This window comes from Salminus brasiliensis, chromosome 12 (genome assembly GCF_030463535.1).
Source record: "Salminus brasiliensis chromosome 12, fSalBra1.hap2, whole genome shotgun sequence".
Taxonomy (NCBI): domain Eukaryota; kingdom Metazoa; phylum Chordata; class Actinopteri; order Characiformes; family Bryconidae; genus Salminus; species Salminus brasiliensis.
The window spans coordinates 25138733-25156859 of NC_132889.1; the positions used below are offsets into that span (position 1 = coordinate 25138733).

The 18127-nt window shown below is 41.0% G+C and overlaps 2 protein-coding genes across 3 annotated transcripts; both read right to left on the reverse strand.

Annotated features, from left to right (window-relative positions):
* Positions 1-51: 51 nt before the first annotated feature.
* Positions 52-6468, reverse strand: mcm5 (minichromosome maintenance complex component 5). Its single transcript, XM_072693599.1, has 16 exons — positions 6188-6468; positions 5219-5345; positions 4900-5028; positions 4563-4735; positions 4285-4440; positions 4010-4179; positions 3701-3872; positions 3451-3562; positions 3129-3272; positions 2308-2373; positions 2039-2215; positions 1808-1920; positions 1495-1623; positions 1231-1373; positions 842-969; positions 52-524 (listed from the first exon to the last, which is right to left on the reverse strand). Exons 1-16 carry the CDS (start codon positions 6355-6357, stop codon positions 423-425), a joined length of 2211 nt encoding a protein of 736 aa, XP_072549700.1. The 5' UTR covers positions 6358-6468; the 3' UTR covers positions 52-422.
* A 926-nt stretch (positions 6469-7394) lies between these two features.
* Positions 7395-13041, reverse strand: gcat (glycine C-acetyltransferase). 2 transcript variants are annotated; one of them, XM_072693535.1, is made up of 9 exons: positions 12774-13041; positions 11739-11869; positions 11504-11605; positions 11153-11299; positions 9877-10031; positions 9069-9151; positions 8633-8804; positions 7929-8050; positions 7395-7724 (listed from the first exon to the last, which is right to left on the reverse strand). In XM_072693535.1, exons 1-9 carry the CDS (start codon positions 12991-12993, stop codon positions 7573-7575), a joined length of 1284 nt encoding a protein of 427 aa, XP_072549636.1. In that variant the 5' UTR covers positions 12994-13041; the 3' UTR covers positions 7395-7572. The 2 variants fall into 2 exon arrangements, with proteins under 2 accessions (XP_072549636.1, XP_072549635.1); XM_072693534.1 differs by having other exon boundaries at positions 12759-13041.
* Between the last annotated feature and the right edge of the window lie 5086 nt (positions 13042-18127).

The following is an 18127-nucleotide window of genomic DNA, read 5'->3' on the forward strand; positions in this document are numbered from 1 at the left end:
ATGGGAAGTACCTGCACACAACTTGAGTTTTACATTTCCACAATGCTTTATTATAATGTGTTACACAAAAACATCCCAGGACAAACATTACACTCAATTTGGGTGTCAGTTCAACACAATTATTTTCATCATTGTTGATGCAGGTAAATTTCAAAAGAACAGCAACAATCAAATATTTAGATTGCAGACAATAAACTGTACTTAACATGCTTCAGATTTCATGGGTAGTTAACTGGTGGTATTAATAGCAGATTGAAATTAGGGTGAGCATAGCTAATTCTCTGTGAACTATTTACAAACGTTTATAAGAGGATTTCTTAATAGAAAAAGGCTTTCCAACTGCACTAAATGCATTTTTTTTACATTCATCTGGGCAGTTCATTTCTAAAGACAGACACAAATACACATCCAGTATATCCAATCTACTTGACCCTGTAGAGCACTTTCCTCTGCATGCGGTGCTGCAGCTCTCCTCTCCTCAGCATCAGATGAAGGACCTTATGGATAGCGTGGTCTGGATACTTCTGCTCAAGAACAAGACATAGAAATGAGGGTTATAACAGTGATGCTGTTATACTTTGCGACAGATGTGTACAATTTGTAAGTTAGATAGCAGGGCTTTCAGTGAAAAAATGTAAAACTGGAGGTAGACCCAGTGACCTTCAGTGTATGCTACAATTCTATGAACCTTGCTCCCCCCATGCTACAGCGTATTCAGCCATACTTGTGCTTCTTTCATAATGGCAGATTCTCTGCATTAACAGCTCTCAAATATGTGGTGGGATGTATAAGCTGCAGCCCAGGACAAATAAACAGACCAGAATGAAATTGTGTTGCTCACCTGCTTGGTGAAGTCCTGTATGATGCTGTGTTCGGACACTTGAGATCCGATTGCGAAGCGTCTTTTTAGCTGTTTCTCGATGCGGGAGATCATCTCTTGATCCTCCTGGGAGGTGAAACCTTCCACACCTAAAAACAGACACATTTAATAGTTATAAACGTACAAAATGTACTTAAGGAAACTCTGACATGCAGGCACCAAGGTAAAGGTCATGCATGCAATAACTAAAGCAGTTATTGCCAACTAGATCACAAAACCCAAAATGGTTACCTGGCCATTACCTGCCAGTGGTTTGTTTAATTAATTAATGAATTAATTAATGATCTACTTAATTCGTTCCCAGTCCCACCAGTGGGATCTGCCATGGCTGTTCCCTGGTCAGTACATACCCGAGAGACTGCCGGACAGCGCAGCATCTAAAGTGGAAACCTGGAATAGTCGAAGCGCCTCATCAACCTCCTCCTCTCCAGCTATAGCCTGTAGCTTCATCTTCGCAAGAGACTCAGCAATTCTCACCACTGCCTCCAACTGCCTGTAGGGGGAGACAACACACAGATTAACATTGGCCCTCACAAACAGACTGCTCTGAAAACGTGCTTGACCCTAAACAAAGGCAAAGAATGCTCAGTGTCAGGGATGACCGATTTAGTCACCTGACTGTGATTGGGATGGAGGCTCTGCGGTCGCTCTCCCTCTCATGCTCCCTTGCACCGCTCCGCATTACCACATAGCGGTTCTTTAGTTTCTCTGCTGCAGCTGCAGAAAGACGAGGGCCGCATTTCCTGTCAGGAAACAGTCCAACGTTAAACCAATATCAGCGAACCAATAGGGCTGGAGAAAAAAATTAATTTGGTCACATCATTTATTAATAAATTGATTTCAAATCTCAGCAGTTTTTAGCAACCTCAAAAGAAGAAGAAGTAAGAGAAAGAACATGTTCTTCAGCAGTGAGGGCCATAAACTTACGTTCTGGAATAAGCAATGTACTTCTTCAGTGTGGCCAGAGGAATCTCCCCCTCTACACCCTCAGTCTGGGTTTGGGCACTCAGATGCACGTTCATCACGTGGCGAGCCAACGTCTGCACACAAGCACAGATAGACACTTTTATAAATGTGAACTGTCCAGACTTTGCTTATGAGTGGTTAATTAATTGCCACTGCTGGGCCATGTACAACATGCTAATCAACTCCACCCACCATGTCTCTCTGCTGGTCATGCTGGTCCTTGATGATGAAGATCATGTCAAAACGGGACAAGATGGTGGGCATGAAGTCAATGTTGTCTTCTCCCTTCGTGTCGTCCCAGCGGCCAAACACAGAGTTGGCAGCGGCCAGCACAGAACAGCGAGAGTTCAGAGTGGTTGTGATGCCAGCCTACACAAAGATCAAAACAGGTCACTAAAACTGTATAACAAGACAGAAAAGTAAGATCTACAAAAAACTAAAGAAAAGTAGATGGTTTTTACCTTGGCAATAGAGATGGTCTGCTGCTCCATAGCTTCATGGATGGCTACTCGGTCATCCTCTCTCATCTAATTAAGAAACAGCAGACATCTTAAATACCTTGAGGACTCAGGTTACTTTCAACAGAAGAAAATTCACTCCATTATAAGAGATACCTTAAAAAGTAATGGATCAACCAAGTTTGCTTCCCTAGGTTTCACACTTGAGTTATGAAGCTAATGTAGCTTCAAGAATTCAAACAAACACCGATTGGGCACCAGATCCATTCATAAATTGTCGGATTGCACCTAGTTAGGGTTCCCAACTTACTATTTCTCTCAGATAATAGATACAATGAGCACTAATGCTTTTTAGTACCAATTGATTTTATACACATTACTGCACGTACTATAAGCAACTAACCTTTTCCATAAGACACATGATATTTGTATAATGACTAGTGATTTACAGATCTATAATGCTTAAAACAATGGTGGTGTGACTGTCCACATGACAGTGAAGCATTAAAAACCTCAATAATAAGGACATTAGCAAAAAAAGGTCTTTGATGTCCCCAAAGTTCAAAAACAGTGAAAGTTTTGTTTACATTTCAATGGCATTTTAGTAATTTTCACATTGTCCAGATGTTTTCATGACTGTAAAAGTGTTTTCCAGGACACGAGAACCTTCTAATATTTCTAGCTACACCAGTCTTAGAGCTCTGGTTCAAAAACTAAAAGGCAGACAGACGCCAAACATGGTTGGTTGACTTAACACATTGACTCATTAGAGGCAAGAAGAAAGTGGAGTTTTATTTTATATGATATTCAAAAAGGAGTTTTACCTTGTCAAACTCATCAATGCAGACCACTCCTCCATCAGCCAGAACCATGGCTCCTCCCTCCATGATAAAGCCACGTGTATTGGGGTCCCTGAGCACAGAGGCAGTAAGACCAGCAGCACTGCTGCCCTTACCAGAAGTATATACCTAAAAGTGAATGGAATCAAGTTAGTGACTGAAGAAACAGGCATACGCTGTTTACATTGCAAATGCATCTTTATAATGGGTATCGCTGTTTACATGGGACGATAAAGAGTCAATTATCAATAGAGCTCTCCCTAAAAAAACAAAAATACTTAGCATCCCATTACACCCAAATGCATACCCCGATCGGAGAGCACCTCTCCACGAACTTCAGCAGCTGAGACTTGGCTGTTCCTGGATCACCCAGCATCAGCAGATTGATATCGCCTCTGCGAGTCAAACCATCTGGCAACCTGATAAACACACCTTGTTAATATAATATGTCCATCACACCATTAAAAGAGAATACAGTAGATATGACATGGGTCCAGAATCCATGTCAGAAACCTTTAAAAAGGTAACAGTAACAAACAAGCTACTGATCATCTCACCTCTTTCTTGAGCCACCGAACAAGAGACATGCAATAGCCTTCTTAAGGTCATCACTGCCATAGATTGAGGGAGCAAGAGAGCGAGCGATGGATTCGTAGACGGCAGGGGAGGCAGCCAAAGCCCTCAACTCCTCCTCTTCCTGAGGAGACACTGAGCCAGTTGCTCCTCGACCTGAAGAAAAAGAACAGCAAGAAAAGGATAAGCAGAAAATCTCAAAAGCATGGGAAACAGACGAAAGAACACTGGGATTACAGTGTTTTATCATCAACTACTAAATGAAAGCTATACAATGTAGACTTCACACACACCTGCTCCTTCTGTGTCCACCTGAATACCAACCACGCGAAGGTAAGCAGAGCGGATGCCCACACCAGCCCCTTTGTCGCGACCTTTGGTCTTGGATTGGGCCACTTTCTTTATGGAGTAGATGCCCATGATGGTCACTCTGTTTCCTGGCACTACACGGTCACATAGGTACCTGGGAGACAAGCAACAAGGGGATGTTCAGTTTAGAACATAAGGTGAAGTGGCATGTCAAATCTGGACCATGACACATGTCTCATGAAAGTGTGTGTGCGTGTACCTATCACAGTAGAGCTGCATGTGCCGGGGCATCTCCCCATGAGGCACAGCGTCAGGAGATTCCTGCAGACGAAGAGTCTGGAAATCCACGCAAACACATCGGTCTGGGATGATGAAGTAAGGATCCACAGGACACTTCACACGGCCTGCTTGCTCCCTGTGAGGATGCAAGCGGGTGAGAGACACTTACTACACAAACCAGAGTCATTAGTGAGGCACCTGGACAAAAACAGATGCACGGTCAAAATTAATACAGCCCTATAATCGCTAAAGACTTACGTGTTGCACTTGCGGGGCAGAGCATAGCCCTGCAGCCCAGGGGGCAGAGGGATGTTACTGATGACTGCACGGCAGCCCCTGCACTGCAGACACACTCTGGTGGCTTTGGCTCGAACAGCTGAGGAGGAGATGATGATACCAGGGATCTTTACCAGACGAGATACCTGCTCAGACTGTGGGGAAGGTTTATAAAAATACAATTATTGACAGCACGGACAGTCAGGCATCATCCAAATAAGGCCTTGGTATACACTTTATATGGAAGGGAAAACATGTGCAGGCTAATAAATTACACTAATTACATTAATTAAAATTGATAAGTACTCTGAACTCTCACCTTCAGGTTTCGAATAGAGGCAGGATGAGCATCGCTCTTCAGCATGACCTGTATGTCCTGCACAGTCTCTTCTCCGACAGGCCGGGGACGAGTGACCTCATCTGCTACCTCTTGTGCTGCCTCCTCCAGCTACGAACAACAGAGCATGAGCTTCATACAGTGTACAATACACAAAAAGCCAAAGAAATGATACACCACATTAAGACACACAAAACATGGTGGTGCTGAACATTTGCTTCAATCTGTACCCAACTCCACTGTCATGACTTTACAGTTGTCTGTTCAGTTTCACCTATGTAAAGCCACACTGTGTACTCACGAGAGGAAGGTTCTCTGTGGGCAGTTTATAAAGGCAGTCTGACAGGTCCTCATCAAAACTGGCCAAATCCTCCATCTCCACCTCCACCCAGTATTCTCCAAGCGTGTAGTGCCTCTTGAGCTCATCTCTATGGGAAAATGATGCCAACACAACAATCACAAGAGAGCAGGGTCAGGACATTATGCAAGCTACACAGTACTAAAACCATTGTTTCGCAGATGTATTCAGTTTTAGCTTCTAACAGTACTCAGTCTTACTGCTTGTGCACATCAGCAGCTTCATGTGATCAAAACACCCAAGTCAATAACTAATTTTTACGCAAGATCAGAAAACATATCATTATATATATATATATATATATATATATATATATATATATATATATATACACACACACATACATATATATATATATATATATATATATATATATATGTGTGTGTATATATATATATATATATATATATATATATATATATATACACACACATACATATATATATATATACACACACACATACACACATACACACACATATATATATATATATATATATATATATATATATATATATATATACACATACATACATACACATATATATACATACATACATACATACATACACACATACACACATACACACACACACACACACACATATATATATATATATATATATATATATATATATATATAAATAAATAAATATAGTACATACACCTAATACATACATTACTTGTTTACTGCTTGTTAGTTCTGCTGACTGAAGAATTTAACTAATAAAAAGAAATAACTAGCTAGCTAAGCTAGCAATAGCTTGCTTGCTGGCTAGCTGACTGAGGAAATGGCCTTGCAGCAAGCTAGCAACACAATACCTGCACGAATGGTCAACAAAAGACCAGAAAGCTCAGACACACACATTTACACGGCTCTGTTTTTAACTTTACACTCAAATATTACCTCACCTGTATTTATAAGTAAACCCAGTGCGGTCAGTGCCGACTCTGAACTGCCTCAAAAACTCCCGAAAGCGTTTTTTGATCTGGCTGCGCTTTACAGCTCCTTCATCCCCGACCCCTTCTCCTCCACCGAAACTGTCACTGTAGTAAACTCCGGGGTCGTCAAATCCAGACATTTTAATCACCTCTTCGGTTACCGACCGTTTCAACAAAAATAAACAAAAAACTAAAGTGCTGTTACTGCTTTAAAAGGTGAGCTTTTATCCCCGCTCTTCTCGCCGGTGCGCACACTACTTTCCTCTGTGCACAAAATGCCTGCCACGCTCCCAGTTTCGCGGCAAAACGCTTGGACTCCTCCCATTGATGACACCCGGACGCGTTCATTGGACCTGCACGGTGTCTACGTCAATAAAAGGCGGCGCTAAATGACCGCCGTGGCGGGAAAAATCTTCTGAGCGGTGAATAACAAAGAGGTTACAAACTGAGAAGTTGGCAACGGGTCAAAATGGCGTTTGAGGTGCTCTCGTAGTTAATATTTCACCGACTTCTTATAGGTAGGCCATACTCACTCTTAAATAAAGAGTGATGTTATACTCCTAGCCCTACTGGCAGGCACATGGGTATACAGCCTGAGATGTCAAATACAAATGGTGAGGGGTTCATTTCCCAGTTTAACCATTTTTTTTTAAATGTGGGTTTTATCACATAGCCTGATCAGGCACTATTCAGTTTTTTTGCAGATTTTTTAAATGCACAGAAATAAAACAAAACAAAGTTGACAAATTATTGAATGAATGTAATGAGACTTAACTAAGGAGATATGTCCCTGTTTTATGTTGTTAATAAAAGCACCTACTGGGATCAAGTTTGAGGTAACATTTTATAATGGGCCCAGTATACTAGAGGCATTGCTTCTTCTACCAAATACATGAGGAAGCTGCTTAGAAGTGCTCTGAACTCTTAACTATAATGCAGATCACATTTGCTGAAGATCCTTTCAGTAAAGGTTTTTCAAATTTCTATTTAGGGTTCACCCCAGGTAACCTCCACTCACTGCTCAGTGTAGAGTACTCTCTCCAACAGGTTGAGTTTTACCAAATTATAACCAGAGACTCAACTAGTAGCTCTATGGCTTACAAACTGTGACCGACCTTTCAGTAAAGGCTGAAACGAAACTAACTTTTGATGGTCAGAAGGAAAATTTGCAAACAAACATTGGTAAACAAAAGCGTTTATTAGTGCAAAAACACTTTGATCTTAAGGTCAACAGCACTATGTTTTTTTTAATAGTCTATTTCTTTAGTGTAAGGCTTTGCTGTAACAGTTCATTGGCTAGAAGCGGTCTGTCCAGGTTGAATCCTTGAAAGGCACTTATTGCTGTGATCTTAACATTATGGTATGACCCCATGCTTTCGGCCAGTCTGTATGAAGGCATCCACCGCACGGTCAATGTCTGAATCTGTGTGTGCTGCCGAGATCTGGACCCGAATACGGGCTTTTCCTTTGGGAACCACTGGGTAGGAGAAACCGATCACATACACGCCTGAGGGGAAGAGGGGGGAAAAAAAAACCAAAAAAAAACTTGCAAATCTGAGTGTCATCAATCATCATGTTTAGTTGCATTTCTAGCATTTCTAGCTATTTCTATGTATATGCCCTAAAACTGATGTTAAACAATCTCTGCTTGAAGTTAATTAGTGCAGGCTCCTATCCATTGGAATTGTGGAAACATTATTTGAGGTCTCACCAAGTTTAAGCATGTCGTCAGCAATTAACGAAGCCAGCCGTGCGTCTCCCAGCATGACCGGGCAGATGGGGTGAGCTGCACCTGCGATAGTGAACCCTGCCTGAGTCATATTGTTTCTAAACCTGATGGGTGAGATTAGAAAGACATGTTTCCTTTGAGAGTCTGAGAGCTACTATGATTTACTTTCACAAAAAAAGAAGGAAAATAAATATATATATATATATATATATATATATATATATATATATATATATACACACACACAGTTCTAATTTCTCATGAATACTTAAAAATTAAACCATATTTCAACCATCACTGATGAATCTGTGTATTAATACCCATTACTATAGTTAAATCACACTTTTCCTCTAAGACATCATTGTGTTACACTTGATTGGTTCATGACACCGGTATTGTGAAAAACATCACAATGTGAGCTAGGTGGCAATATCTAGTACTACTTTTTTGCAGGCCTAAATCTGATATAAATGCTGGTATAACAAATCTCAACTGAAAAAAAAAATATATATAAATATATATATATTTAAAGTTGGTGAGATTGTGGACCTCTTGTTTATTCTAGCATTTTGTAACATGAACAGCCACAGGCAAACACTGCAGTCTTATCTGCTTATCTGCCAATCAGCACAAACCTATAACTAAATCAACACAGTGCTGCCCTCCGCTCTCCCTTTTATTCCTACCTCATGGTTTTGGCTGCCATGCTCTGTGCAATTTCATTGGATGCCAGTAGCAGTTCCACAGCACGAGTGGCAGAGCCCACCACCGGAGGGGGGAGAGAGTTGGAGAAGAGATAAGGGCGAGAGCGCTGCCTGAGAAGGTCAATTAAAGGTTTTGGTCCAACTGTGTAACCACCTGAATGAATAAAACTGGTTACGACAAGTTACGACAACCAACATACAGCCTAAAGAACTTTGTGTAGGTAATGTATTGTAAAATTACACCAAAGATCAATATGTAACACCAACAGAATGCTTGTTGAGGCACAACAATAGTTCATGCATTTCTAACAATTCAGCTATGTCTATTCTCATACTTTACATAATCTAAACAGCTGAACATGTATAGCAAGTAGTGTATATATTTGCCAAGGATTTATCAATTGATATAAACACTTGCCTGCTGCCCCTCCCAGAGCTTTGCCCAAAGTGGAGTTCACTATGTGCACTCTGTCCATCACCCCCAGAAGCTCGTCAGTCCCTCTGAGTGGAAAACACAGTAACATATTTTCTCCCTCCATATCTTTGTGTCAAACAACACCCTGAAGTACAGAAAAACTGATATGTTTCTATGTTTTGCAACAACATATGGAGAAACAACCAGTAAACAAATATATGGATTACCCAGATATCACATGGTAGGGTTTAACATGACCTATTTACAACCCTACTATTAGACCTCAGAAGGAAAAACATCGTTTTCCCTTTTATCATGAGCTAAATATATTTATATATGGAATAATTTAATAAGCTCTGATCTGATTGGCTGGTTTACAGGAGCCATCATGGTGCAGTGTACAGTTAGCTATCTGAAAAGATTGTAGCCAGGGGCAGCCATTCTTTGAGTGGTGCTTCTCCTGGCTGGCTAGGGTTAGCTTTTAGCCTAGCATTGATGCCTGCTTGCTTTTGTATTGTCCTGAAAGGGCTGGTGCATTTTACCATGACATTGCATTGAAATGGCCGTGAATGGCTTTCAGTAGTGGGCAGGGTGTATGTAACTATACGTACATTCATTTGGGGGTCATGGAATCAGCCCGATTTACAGCAGTTTTGGTTATGCAGAATGTTCTTTTTAATGAAGAGAAAAATGTTTGAGGTCCATAGTATATCACTTTCATGTACTGAACTCTCATTATATATCTATACCTAGTTTACCATTCTAGGGCACCTTTAAGTTCGCTTTCCTTGGTTTGTAATTTTCTACTTACCTGCCTCGAATGCCCAGGAAACCTGTGGCGTGGCATTCATCAATGAAGACCAAGGCTCCATACTGCTCAGCAAGGTCGCAGATTCCCACCAGAGGAGCCACGTCCCCATCCATAGAGAATACTCCATCAGTCACCACCAGCCTCAGACGAGATGACTGCAAGCGAAAATGTAAGGCAGATTTTAGGTTCTGATGTGCAGGAATCCAGTGAAAGAGCTACAGGTTTCACCACTACTTCTCCATAGCTGACAGCACAATGAAAGAGAAGGTGCCTCAGTTTAGGTGCTAAAATTATAAAATGTATACATTTTTAAATAAATGTTTACTGAGGCCCAAATTAAAACACCATAGAAAACTAAATGACCACAGAAACTCAATTTTTCCCTTCTCAATCACCTCCTGTCCACCCATTAGTTAGGACTCGCCACATCATAATGCTACCAGCACTGGGAAGACAAAGCTAGCATGACCTTCCTCCAATTCAGACAAACCGAGCCACCTTTTCCACACCAGCCACTAAAAGGATACGCCTGGAGGAGAACATCAATTGCCAGTTCTGTTACATCACCATCTTTGCACTGACTAGCATCCTGCTAAATTATGGGGTGGGAGCTGCTTGGCTTTAAACAAAATTCCAAAAACAAAACTCTAAAAACAATTCCAATTCCAGCCTGTGCTCACTGTAGTAGCCAATTACTCTACAAGACTGACAGTAAGCTAATCCTCTTACGTTAAGACAGACAGCAGGGTGTTAGCTTAACTTAGCTTAATGTACCGTCTTATGCAAATGTCTGTGCACCACTGGTCCAATGACTGATTTGTGAAAATAAGTGTATCCACCTTCTACAGTAAGCAAATGTAAATATTTTAATATATTTAAATATGACATTCTGCAGATTTTAGAGCGGTAGTTCACAATTCTGGTCCTGGTGAACCCCCTGTCCTGCATATTGTAGTGGTTTCCTTCTCCAACACTCACTCCAACTCCTGTTAATTAGCTGATAAGCTGGATGTATGGTCGTATTAGGAGCAGAGTAAACACTAAAAGGGCAGGTGGTCCTCCAGGACCAGGATTTGAAAACACTGTTTTAGACCATAATTCCTATTTATTTTATTTTTGAACATACATAAAATGAAATAAATAAAAACATACTTAAAGTGTACCATTACTTTTGCCCATGCCACATAAAATGTTTTTCAACAATACATATAATTTGTTGCTCAACACTGAATACATCTGTATACTGCCAAGCACAGAAGCAATCATACATGCCTACCTGCGACTCTTTCAGCTTATCCTCCAAATCGTTCAGGTCCATGTGCTTGTAGCGGAGTCTTTTGGCACGGCACAGTCTAATTCCATCAATGATTGAGGCATGATTCAGTTCATCAGATAGCACGGCATCATCAGGACCCAACAGAACCTAGGCCAAGAACATTTCGACATGAACATGTTGTATGTCACAGCAAAACACTTGTAGTACAGAGCCGAATCATACGCATCAACAATTTATTACACAGTCATTTATCCTGATGACATACATGGTGTATAATAGTCTCTGATCATGTTGCAGTGGTAAGACACAGCCATCTTAAAATGCAACAGGTGCTTCGCACAGGGCGCATACCTCAAAGAGACCAGCATTAGCATCAAAACAACTGGCATACAGGATGCAGTCCTCTCTTTCATGGAACTGAGCAAGCTTCTGCTCTAGATTCTTGTGGAGGTCCTGAGGAAGAAAAAAAAGAAGTGTATTTTAGTCACACAAATTGTCCATAAAAAATAAGGTAAAAAAATAGACAATACTATTACTAGTGTTATTAACTAATGTTTATTAACTAGTGTTATTGTGCGTTCTTTACCTGGGTTCCACAGATGAACCTGACAGAACTCAGCCCGGCTCCATACTTCTGGAGCGCCTCTATTCCAGCCTGAATAACCTCTGGATGACTGGACAGGCCCAGGTAGTTATTGGCGCAGAAGTTTAGTATATCTAAGGAGAACATGAGGGAGAAAATGAATATTAAAAAAATCTGTTCACACTTGCATATCCCTTCAAACTAACTGGGCAATATGATGGTATTTTATTGTATTGTGATACATTTTGTTATCGTGATACGCAACCTGCTTCTAATGCATATCAGGGATATTTGTAGTGCTTAATAAACACTGATCAGCTGCACATTTCATTACCAACAGTGTAATTAGACTGCTTTAAGTGCAGCAAATAAAAAAAATTACTGTAACGGGAAAGTATGGGAGAGTATCTGCACAGTAGTAATTACACGTATTGTGAGAAATGTCTTTAATATTGTGATACAGTATTTTTATCATACCATCCAGCCCAGGGTACAACAGATCAGTGAGCTTTAGTCAAAGTTAGAAATCAGAGTGCTTAGCTAACTTTACTCCACTACTGCACTGGTATAGTCAAGCTGTGACACTGTTGACACAGAGGCAGGAAGCGGAGGACAATAGGCAAGCAAACAATGAGTGAGTAGCTGACAGGCAAACTAAACAGAGATAGCTGTCCTTCAAAATCTGACTATTACTAATATTAAAAAAATGACAGTACTTTGAACCATATTGTGACCCAACTATCAATCATTTACCTCGTTTATCTGTCCGAGGAGACGCTCATAGACGAGTTTATAAAGGTTTAAAGCTCTTCAACAGTCACTTAGCTGACCCTGCTCCAGCGAGGCTAGCTAACGTTAGCCAGCCAGGCTAAGTCCGTTCACAGAGCTTGACTAACGTTACATAAACACTGGGCTTATATACTCAAAACCTGTACATTACATTCCAGTCAAGCACTTTAACGCCCCTGGCCAGTTATCTGTAAGAACACAGCAGGCTGTTGTCTCTAAATACCCTCCACCCACCCCTGCTCTGCTCACCGCCGCTGCTGCCGTCCACACTGATATGAGCGCCCTGCTTGGAAGTGATCACCCGTTCTCCCTTCCAGGTTCCCGCAGCACGGATGGTTTCCAGCTCGTTCTCCAGCACAGACCGCGCCTGGGCGATGGCGCCGTATGACCGGCTGGAGATGAGGCTCTGGGAGCGCAGGAAACCTCTCAAAGGAATATTAACTTGTCGAAATAGTGTGTGAAGAGACATGGCGCTTCTGCTGTCAAACCGAGCGAGGGTGAGAAACGGGAGCAGCGCACACGTGTGACGTTGACCAAAGGAGGAGGGTGGACCACGTGGCTACATGGGCGTCAGCGAATCCACCAATCAAATGAATGGTGTGTCTGTCTCTCTCTCTCTCTCTCTCTCTCTCTCTCTCTCTCTCTCTCTCTCTCTCTCTCTCTCTCTCTGTGTGTGTGTGTGTGTGTGTGTGTGTGTGTGTGTGTGTAGGAACACATCCTCAAATATGAAATTTCATTAGAGAAGTTTAGCCCCATTCACTCATCCTACATCCGACCAGACCCACCCATTCAGCCTACAACAGTTCAGCCCTGATATCTCCTTATGTATAGTAGTATTTATTGAGGGGTTTATGGACAAGTACCTCCTATTCTAGTGTATAGGGGTGCTTATTAAGGGGTTATCTCCTATTCTAGTGTATAGGGGTGCTTATTGAGGGGTTATCTTCTATTCTAGTGTATAGGGGTGCTTATTAAGGGGTTATCTCCTATTCTAGTGTATAGGGGTGCTTATCGAGTGGTTATCTCCTATTCTAGTGTATAGGGGTGCTTATTGAGGGGTTCTCTCCTATTCTAGTGTATAGGGATGCTTATCGAGTGGTTATCTCCTATTCTAGTGTATAGGGGTGCTTATTGAGGGGTTCTCTCCTATTCTAGTGTATAGGGATGCTTATCGAGTGGTTATCTCCTATTCTAGTGTATAGGGGTGCTTATTGAGGGGTTCTCTCCTATTCTAGTGTATAGGGGTGCTTATTGAGTAGTTATCTCCTATTCTAGTGTATAGGGGTGCTTATTGAGGGGTTATCTTCTATTCTAGTGTATAGGGGTGCTTATCGAGTGGTTATCTCCTATTCTAGTGTATAGGGGTGCTTATCGAGTGGTTATCTCCTATTCTAGTGTATAGGGGTGCTTATTGAGGGGTTATCTCCTATTCTAGTGTATAGGGGTGCTTATTGAGGGGTTCTCCTATTCTAGTGTATAAGGGTGCTTATTAGGGGTTATCTCCTATTCTAGTGTATAGGGGTGCTTATTGAAAGATTGGACTACTTGGATATTGGACTGATATCTCTTATTCCATTGTATAGGAGTGTTTACTGAGGTGTTTATGGACTTATATATCATATTCTAATGTATAGGATTGTTTATTGTGGGGTTATTGGACTAATATATCATAGTTTCCAAGTGTAAAAATGTTCAACTCCAGATGAGACATGATGGTTAATTTTTAAAGAGGTAACCAATAACGAGAGCAAACCGGAGACAGACCTGAACGGTGGACAGATTTACTCTAAAAACGCTAGTTAATTCAGCATCCACTGATCAAATTTTTCTCAGCAAGGTTTGGTAAAAAAAATCTTGTAGTAGTTTTACATATAAATATGAGGCTGTGTCTCCATGCTAGTTGTGGTGTTCAGGATTGCGTAAACGGAATTAAACCTGCTAGTGAAGCTCAGAATGAAGCTCAGTAAATGCTGGTCTTTAGTCTCTCCGTTCAGAGATATGGGTCGTCATGTTGGCAGTGCTAAAACTGTTGCCAACTCCTCAGTAAGGAAAGTGGCTACTGGCTGTCCTAAAAGTAGCTAGAAGTCGCTAAATGACGTAATTGCATAATTTGCATAATTGTTCATTTGCGTGTATTTAAAGCAATAGAATAAAGGGATAACTACTGCCCTCACAAACAGAGAGAAACCTCTTTTCTAAAACATCTTGAAGGCTTTTAAGTTTTACTAGAAACATTTTATTCCACTTATTTAAAGCAACAAGAGATAGCATAATCCGTTGACACTAGCCAAGCACTAACCAAGCTGGCACTAGCTAAGTGAAAAAACTGGCCACACACATTACCAAGAACGTCTCTCCTCAAACCCATCTTAAAACATGGCTTTCAGGTTTTACCAGAAACATGTCATTTCTATTTTTGGAATAGATCGCTTATTTAGAAGGAGCTAAATAATTTGAGGCAAACGTGACCCAACTTAGCTATCTCCGCTGAGCGTCTTCCCGCTCAAATTAGGTGACGCCATGATATTAAGGACCAGTGATGAGCGCTGCTTTCTTCACTGTTCAAACTGTGACTTTGTGTTGGAAAAATGAGCATTTTAAAGAACAAATACCCTCATTTGTTTATCCCAATAACTAATATGGCTCTTTTTATTTTTTTTATAAAACTCACTGAGGACAGGAACACGTGTTTTCCTCATAGTCTCTAAAAGTCCACAATAACACCAGAAAAAGTCGCCAGAAAAGTTTTTTTTATAAAAAAAAAGTAAATGTAAATAAATCATTTAAACTCTTTCTTCACAGGCTCTTCCTCATCATCCCTCTTCCTTTTCCTTTCCCCGCAAATTTACATTTACATTTATGGCATGTATCTGACGCTCTTATCCAGAGCGACTTACAGGGTTACTCATATTACAGAGGTGGGCCAATGTAGTGTTAGGAGTCTTGCCCAAGGACTCTTATTGGTGTAGCACAGCATAGTCACCCAGACTGGGAATTGAACCCCAGTCTCCCACGTGGTGTGGTAGCTCAGTGACAGGTAGTGGTGTTATCGGTTGCGCCACACCAACCACATCTACTTTCCATTGTTTGTTGAAGACTCACCTGCTACCTTTTTAGTGCTTCCTCCTGATTGGTGAGTTTACAATGAAGCATCCAAGTGTCTGAACACCTGACAGTGGTATTTTGAAAGAGAGTGCCTTGAAATACTAAAGAAATGCGGTGTTAGGTGGGAGTGTGTGTAGTGTTCTGCTAAAAGTGTGAGGCTGAGAATGTGCTTATTGTTGTGCAGGTCTGGGCAGAGCTTCTGTCAGCCCAAAGTGAATATTCCTCAGCTCTTTTACTATTGGACAGACTTGACTTTAGGCTTAAGTTATCTGGCTAAACTGATAAAAAAAAATCCTGCTTATTTTACAAAGTACAATTTTCCAGTTGAACTAAACAACTTAAGCTCAGCATCGCCTGACCAAATAGAAGAAGAGCTAAAGGGCATTCTTATTAGACAGTCTTTACCATTTGGGCTTAAGTTAAATCAAGCTACGTTATACTGCTGTATCTCAGCCGTCCAATTATCTGAAAGCGGTTTAAAGTCGATCACCACTGATGCTTAAGAGGATAGCAATGAGGGAGTGAAGATAAGAAACTGGTGATTAAGAAAGAAAGAAGGTTCCAAGTAAACTTGTTCCGTGGTGCTGGATCTGGCCATCCAGCTAAGATAACATGAGCTCAGATGGCATTTCAAATCTGGCTCTGTCAGGCCATCCAAGGCCATTTTTCTTGGGACTCAGGCTACTCATCCTCATGAGTCACCTCCTGGTGAAATATTTCATACAGTTCGTTGATGTGTGTGTGTATTATTTCTCTTTAACACAGTGGGCTGGTTGCACTTTCTGCAGTCTGTCGTGTACTGTATTGTTTTTGTCTGTACTGTATTGGTTTTCGTTCTCGTTTTGTTCCATGTGGCACCCTTGTTCTGAAAAAAAAAAGTAATTCATTTCACTGTGTACTTGTACAGAGCTAAAATGACAATAAAAAGCCATTTGACTTGACTTGACATGTCTTTCTCCACTAGGTGGGGGAATTTCAATAGCTGGTTGACAGTGGCCAAGAAAACTCATTATCTAGTTCACGTTTGAGGGTGGCTGCATTTTAATTTAGACCTGTTGCCATCTGCACACTTATCTCTGTTTAGTGCTTTTCTGCAGAACAATATGTAAATGCACACTGTGTTCTGCCTGCATTGGATAAAGCACATCATCCATATGGCAGACATCCATCCAGCCCCTCTGTGACCTCTGACACAATCCTGCTTTGATAGTGTTCAGGTACTGAGGCGATGCCATTGAAAAAAAAATTGCCATTTTGGCATCAAACTTACTAAATACCTTTGCCATGACTCAGCTTGAGTAAAGGGAGTGCATACATTGACACTTTAATCTGGTGTGGCTATATCTACTACCTAGAGAGAGCCAAAACATGGTCCTAGTCCAAGTAACATTCACATGGTTTAATCTTAGCGACTGGGCACACCAAGGTCGTGTCCAAAGGCCTGATTAATACTTATTTTTTCATCTGCTTTCCCTGATTTTTCCTGATCTAGTACCATGTGGATTCATGTAATCACCAGCATGCCATTATATTTAGTAAGATCATGGCTTTATCAGTTGATTGCAGACAGACTGTTTAAGGACCTTTGAGAGGAAGGCAAGAAAAGATATTGGTCTGCAGTTGCTGCTGTATAAAAAGCTGTCTATAGTAGAAATACCACCAACCTGAAGCACAGCGAGTAGAAATACACAGTGACCAACAAGGAACATCTCACAAGAGTTAACAAGCGGGCAGGGCTAAGATGGAGAACACCTGGGGAAAAAATGACAAGGCAAGTCAAAGGCAGAGAAACACAAACACCGAGCCATGTGCTTAGAAGCGCATGGTGAACAAGACAAGCTGACAGGATAAAAAAAAAAAAAGGATGCGTTTCCCAAAAGCATAATTGCTGTCAAGGTGCCACCCTGGTGCAAGGAAGGTGGTTAAATAGGCTATGTATGTCAGGGTTTTGGTTCAAAACAGTGGCATGTTGGGTTGTAGGTTAAATCATTCAAGCAGGCAACTTGCCTTAGCCCTGAATATGGAGAATATGTGCTCCTGCTGTGAACCTTATTGTAGGCTATTAGCCTATGTATGTTTTTATAATGGCACAGGATGTTATTCACCTACTTGTGACTGTGCTATATGACAAAAATCTGCATTTTGAATCCAAACATTTACATACTGGGTTTTATTTGAAAAAATAAATGTAAAATGGTTTAACCTACAAATTAAAGTGCCTCACTTACTGCCACAGCATTTAAAATGGACAGGAAACACTGTCGGCAGTCGGTAGGGTATTTCCAGGCCTATGAGACAATGTTATCTTGTCAGACTTTATTACAAACATATATCAGAAGAGACAACGAGTAAATAATTCATTTGTGTTTTACCCACTGTGAAAATAAGACCTAGCACATCTGGAAACATTGTAGTTCAAACTACTAGGGTACAAATAAAGTTTTTGGGAAACAGTCAGGCCTCAGATGTTAGGTAGTTTAATGATGCTCTGTACCATA